Here is a 6,333-nt window from a genome sequence, read left to right on the forward strand (position 1 = left end):
TCCGTGCATATGATATTCTGGAATGCCTGCCAGCAACACGCTGCCATGTTGTTAATCTAGCAAATGAAGGTGATTTCTTGCCAATGGTATGCTGTATGTTTTACACAAACCAAGCGCGGTTTAATACTTCAGCTGTGCCAAAATCGGGAGCTTCGTTTAGATCATAATGGAACAGCAGCGCAACCACACACGGACTGAAGAACAAAGGAGCACGGAACACAGAGCTGTGTTCTGTGTTCCTTCTTTCTTCGGTCCGTGTGTAGTTGCGCTATCGTCCCATGATGAAGTATGGCCAACTAGCACAATTTTGAGCCTTATTACCTTGGTTTACAGCTTGGAACGATAAATGACCCGAGGCGCCTAGCACATGTCGAGCGCAAGCCGCAGAGGGCAGTATTTCGGCACTTCAGTGTCGGTAGTGCATTTTCACAAAGCGCTGCGCATATTCCGAAGGTGAGTCCATTCTCATGAAATTCCATGTTATGCTAAGCGGTATCATGCTGCTCACCGGCGAATTACGAAAGCTCGGCTGAGGTAAGCAAGTTAACCGTTCATTTCCTACTTCACATCGTGTAATACATTTTCCTGAGCAAGGGACTTAGTGACTGCTACCGGACCGACTATAAAATGTAATCCTACAGTCGTGAAAAGAAGAAAGGGCGTCGAGAAAGCGACCTTATCCTATTACAAGGTGCAAATGAAACAAGAAAGACACAGAAGAAAAGAAGAAAAAATTCACGTCTCAAATCATTCATGTTTATTTACAGGAAGTACATTGAGCGTGAAAAGCGCCACATTGCCAAAGTCGCTGTGCTCTCCGTCTGGTAATGATTATGCTGTGAAAGAGAACAAGGCATAAAAAGTCTTCTATTAATGACGGAATTGCTCCCCGTTCACTTGCACTTTATGATAGCGTAGTTACTACATGGTGATTAAAGACAGGCTTTTTCCTGATTATATATTTGAACACATGATAAACGTACACCTATTTGACGAAATATAAATCCATTTTAATGCGACCCTGAAAGACTACCGCGATATACCAAAGAAACGATGCCCACCTAGGATGAGGTTCTTTCAAACATGTGAGCTGGAAATTATTGCCCTGCATGAAGCTGGGAAGTTACAGCACCACGTAAAAATCGGCAGCAATCACCTGCTCTATCCTTCCCAGAGTCATAATTAGGTACACGGAGCGTCGCGACGACAAACAAAGACAACACCGGTTCTACGGACAGGCTGCGTGGGGGATTAGGACGAACACTTGTTGGCTGCTTTTTTAATCACGAGACTAATCTCATATCTTTCTTTTAAATAACCACTTGATCGATGTATAATTACACGTGTCTGAGTCGTCAAACTTATTTGAATTCATTTGTCAAATTATAGTGTTCATTTTTAATGTATTTTCACACTGTCATTGGCCATGAATGGTTACCTCATAAATGTTTCGTTTTCTGCCAGCACATGAAAAATTATAGGCGTCCTTTTCTCAGCAGTATGTGCCCGATTCGCCTAATGAGCCACCTTAGCACTGAGAAATATGTGAAAAAATTGACCGTAACTTTGTGTTTCTAATACCTTCCCCAGCTCGTGACTTAATTCTTGTTATCAAACTTCAGGGCATGTACATATACTGTTGTGCCAGAGCACCTGACCGAACGTCGAAGCAGGGATCAACCCCTGCATGCTTTGTCTGCAATCCCGGGAGAACAGCGTCTTCGTCCAGCCGGCCCCGTCAGCTGACGACAGTCGTTCTTCCAAGCTACCCAGCTATGGAAAGGCTGCTCAACATACTAAAAGAACGTCAACACCTGCGACCGGCGGAGGGTCAACATACTAAAAGAACGTCAACACCTGCGACCGGCGGACGGTCAACATACTAAAAGAACGTCAACACCTGCGACCGGTGGACGGTCAACATACTAAAAGAACGTCAACACCTGCGACCGGCGGACGGTCAACATACTAAAAGAACGTCAACACCTGCGACCGGCGGACGGTCAACGGGACAATGGACGGCTAGAGGATTTAAGGCCGTGCCGGTTCGTGGATCGGAGGAAGGAGAACGACTCGAACAGAGTCGACCGAGTCGGACCAGCCGACGTGGTCGGGCTGGCAGTCATGTTGACTGAGTCTTGCATAATGTAATTAGTCTGTACATAAAATCTTCTTCCTTCTTCACCTTGCCCTTACTGACTACTCCGAGCACGATGGACACCCGTGTTCGCACCGGCCACGCAACCCGAGTCCCAACAGCGGTTCCAGAGGTGGGGTACAACGATGCGTATTCCCAGCAACGAGCCTGAGGACGACATCGGAACCTAATGGTGGCGGTAGCGATGGGTCACGCTACCTCATTCCTAACAGTGGTGGCAGCGGTGGGATGCCACGACCTCGTATCCTACGCTGTGCACCCGAGGGGCCCTACCCCAGACGTAACAATACTGAGCGATTCGTATTTAGCGCTCTAAACTAAGGAGTGAGGGCTAGCAGAATTTGCCAAGAATATTAACAGAACTTACACATGTTCTTGCAGGCGAATTCGCACTCCTCCACACTTTCGTAATTGTTGTCGTTGCCACCGCATCCTCCGTAGACGAATGTCTCACACTCCTGAGAATCGACATTGTAGTACCAACGCTCCAACTGACCCGTGCAAGAGCCACTGTCTGGCGCCGGTTCGCAGCCATTCTTGAAGTCGGCGCCTTCGAAGTCACTCACTCGCTTTGGTGCTGCATGTACACAAGTTGTAGTGCCATAAGGTGCTTTTTTTTACCAGACATGCGCCTTTTTACACTGTTTCATGGAGGGGTCGGGCGGAGTTATATGGGACGGTGTTGACCTACTGGAAAACTCGAAATGTTCGATCAAATTATTAATATTTCACTAGCGGAAAAAATACCGAAGTAGATGTAGCGTTAAAATTATTCTGCAGAAATGGTACGCTCAACTTTATGGCTTAATTGATTTTCACTAAAATTCTTTAGACACTCTTATCACTCTAGCATACTGACATACTTATACAACGAATGATTCATTGTTTTGCAGTACCGTACTGAGAAAAGTGGTCGGCTGAGTGTTGGCCAGTGCCCCAACTGGAGGAATGCGGCCCCTGAAATATTGAGCTATCGAGGCGCTGCATGGAAATCAATTTATCAGAGCCACCTAAAAACTGCACTTACACCATTTTATGAAGATAAACATGATACTGTGATTGCACGCACAAAACGCCCCCATAAAAAAAGATATAAAGCAATCTCTTTCAACATCAATACTTCCAGTTTCACACCCGTCACGCAACCAATACAACAGTAATATTTTAAGGTGAGCACATGGGCGTGAGTAATGCGATGGGAGAGAGCTTAGGCATACCCAACGTCGTTATGTTCTAGAACCTAACAATAAAAGTATGAAGAAATGTATCAGTGAAAATGTCATTTACGCGAAATCCAGCCGTACGGAAAACAGTAGCTCATGTTGAACGTTTCTAAGGCTACCATACGACGGCGTTACTAATATTTTTCGTCATTATTGCAAGTTACTTGTTGCAGTTCACGAATAATTCTTCAGGAACTCTAGTGTAAAAACGAATACGTGCTCACCGACATAGGCACATGCAGTGAGCGCACAAAGAGCAAATATAATTCCATACGCGAGTATCTACAAAAATGCATAGTTTGTCGAGTAACGCACATTTTACCAAAACGCCGAGCATACGATTTGTAAATAACACCGTCAGGTAGAATGACTGCACGATAATGGTTTATGTGTGATCACACTGTATGTACTGCGTTGTGTCATTGTTGTGCTTTTTGTATTTAATGTGAACGTGTTTATGCTCAGCGAAAATTAATGTTCACTCTAAAGCTCGGCTGTCAAGCTTGAACACAACAAGATTTCACAAAATATAACAGCTAAATTCTGGTCCTGCATCACTCCCAACGGTAGAGAAGCTGATGTGAGCACACCTGCTATGTAGCCTATGAAGGATACAGCCCGTTCCCGAGGCCTGGAAATATTGAGGGACAGTTCTCGCAGCCTATACGCACTCATCTCTAAATATCTACCCATAAGCTAAATTGTTGACGACCCAGTGGTAAGATGTGGAAGCCACACTCCTGAAATGTTTTAGCTGCAATATTAAGCAGCTATAAGACAGCACACTCACCTGCGCATGCCTTTTCACACTTCTCGATGGTCTCGAAGTTGTTCTCGTTTCCTTCGCAGCCGCCGTAGAAGAACGAGGTGCATTTGCCGGTTTCAGTGTCGAAGTAGAAGCGAGGAATGTGGGCCCTGCAGGTGCCTTCATCTGCTGGCAGTCGGCAGAAACCATTTCTCTGCGCTGCGTACGAAGGACACTCTTTGCAACGCTGAACTATTTAAGAGCGAATGCGACGTGCGACCAGTGGCGATTCGATATAGAAATATAGAGCAAGTGTATTCACTGCGATAGAATCACGTCAGAAAAAATCAACTGCTCCGAAATGATCTGTGCAAGAGGCAATGGACTCAAATAATGACTTCTTAATTTCAGTGGATTATGAATGTCTAGTGACTACCTCAGAAGGCTCCTCTATTCAGCGAAGAAAAGTTGCTATCTTTAAAATGTAGCTTTCGGGAAAAATATTTGGAAACGGGTAGAAAATTTACGGGTTTGTGCGGTGTCAGAAGCTCAAAATTATGAAATTTTCCTTCTCCCACCTCTGTTCTGCTGGCTAAACGAGAGCGACATGAACTTTCTAGTTCCCTACAATATGCCTTTGTATAAGGGTCTAACGGTTAAAAGAACTTCTTGACAATAGCTTAGTGACATATTTTAGCCGCGAAAGAGTACATACACAGAGCAAAGAGAAACACACAACGACAGGAAGGTTTAGTGCTTAGTGGCAGAGTGCTTAGTGACATATTTCAAAATATGTCACTAAGCAAGTACCAACTTGGCCAACAAGCAGTCTTGTTAAAACATATTTCTTGGCAATAGCATTGTTGATAATAAGCGCCACATTCTCTGAACAATTTACATTCATGTATATAGTTGCCTCAGTGGTCAATGTACTCTTAAGTGGGGTGTGTTGGTTTGCCAGATGTCAGCTTTCAAAACATATCAGTTGCACTATTGGAAACACACAGAAAATACTTCCACATTGTTAATAAATGAAAACAAGAACTACAGTACAAACCTACACGTACGAACACATTATCAGTAATATATTTTGTGATGTATAATGACATGCTTTTAACAATTTGCGCGGCCTGACTGAATAACTTCACGAAGAAAATTACTTGTCTGTTCTGCGGGTAATAAAAAGCTCCTATTATTTCCAATTGGTCTTTATTATGTTCCGTTTGCTAAAAAAGCTCTCAGGGATGCTTATGTAAAAATATTACGAATGGTATACAAAAAAGGGTATTTCAAAACACCATGGTGGACAAAGGGTAAAACATTCCATAGTGGTCTCGATGGAAAAAGTTGTTATTTGAGATGACTACCCTGTCCTGCTTTCATACGCCATGGTCTAACTTATAAACTACTTCAGTAGCCGACAATCTGCGTGTGAACTTCGAAAGTGGATTGGAAGTCGGTGGAACGCATAGATTTTTGACGAACGAGCCTTTTCAACATTGCGCCACCTTATCGGAATAAGTTATAGCTCTCATATACCGTAAGACACTTACCCATTGCTGCTCCGAGAATGGCTAGAAGAATGATGCACCTCATCGTGAGTTCCTCGCCGATGTTTCAACTCAGACTGGCGAACATGCTCGAAGTACCTTCTTTTATGTGTCCACTCCTTGCGCCATAGCGATCAACGCGTAAGAGATATACCTGCGATATCTGCCGTAACTCCCAAGAGAAAGACGCCATACGCTCGATAAACGTGGGCGTTGTTGCACACAGGGACATAGGTCAGTTATTCATGCTTACCCTTCACTCATATCAGCCGCGACGGAATGCGATATCGGCAGCGTCGTTTGCTTCGAGGGCAGAGTACACACGCCCCAGACCTGCAAAGGCAAAAGGAAGGAAATAGAATTGAAATCTAATGTTTTCTTCATCTGCAATTATTTCTTACAAAGAAGTATTCACAGGCTCAGAATGTGTATACGTACTTGAAATTCAATATTGCTCAGTGGAAGTGATACGTTCATTATGCAAACTGAGGTGAAATTTTGACTGCATAATACTAGATCACGGGTGATGACTCTGCGATAAGGGAATTGGCTTTGAAGTAGCGATTGTATATCATACGTCTTTCCGGGAAATCCCCAATAAGAGGTTAGAAGCGGGACCAAGTTTGAATCAATACTCCAGGCTCACTACACCTTATT

The 6,333-nt window shown here is 44.0% G+C and overlaps 1 protein-coding gene across 1 annotated transcript; it reads right to left on the reverse strand.

The window, feature by feature from the left end:
* Nucleotides 1-735: 735 nt before the first annotated feature.
* On the reverse strand, nt 736-5,847 carry LOC119374648 (boophilin-H2). Its single transcript, XM_037644818.2, has 4 exons — nt 5,680-5,847; nt 4,172-4,345; nt 2,526-2,735; nt 736-836 (listed from the first exon to the last, which is right to left on the reverse strand). The coding sequence occupies exons 1-4, from the start codon at nt 5,720-5,722 to the stop codon at nt 832-834; spliced, it is 432 nt and encodes a 143-aa protein (XP_037500746.1). The 5' UTR covers nt 5,723-5,847; the 3' UTR covers nt 736-831.
* Between the last annotated feature and the right edge of the window lie 486 nt (nt 5,848-6,333).

This window comes from Rhipicephalus sanguineus, chromosome 11 (genome assembly GCF_013339695.2).
Source record: "Rhipicephalus sanguineus isolate Rsan-2018 chromosome 11, BIME_Rsan_1.4, whole genome shotgun sequence".
Classification (NCBI taxonomy): domain Eukaryota; kingdom Metazoa; phylum Arthropoda; class Arachnida; order Ixodida; family Ixodidae; genus Rhipicephalus; species Rhipicephalus sanguineus.

Bases quoted from the DNA above. Each gene is read 5' to 3' on its own strand.
- LOC119374648 (XM_037644818.2), bottom strand. From the start codon at position 5,722: ATGAGGTGCATCATTCTTCTAGCCATTCTCGGAGCAGCAATGG. The intron at 4,346-5,679 runs GTAAGTGTCTTA...CTTCGTACGCAG, and splicing joins CATTCTCGGAGCAGCAATGG to CGCAGAGAAATGGTTTCTGC. The intron at 2,736-4,171 runs GTGAGTGTGCTG...GTGTACATGCAG, and splicing joins GTGTGAAAAGGCATGCGCAG to CACCAAAGCGAGTGAGTGAC.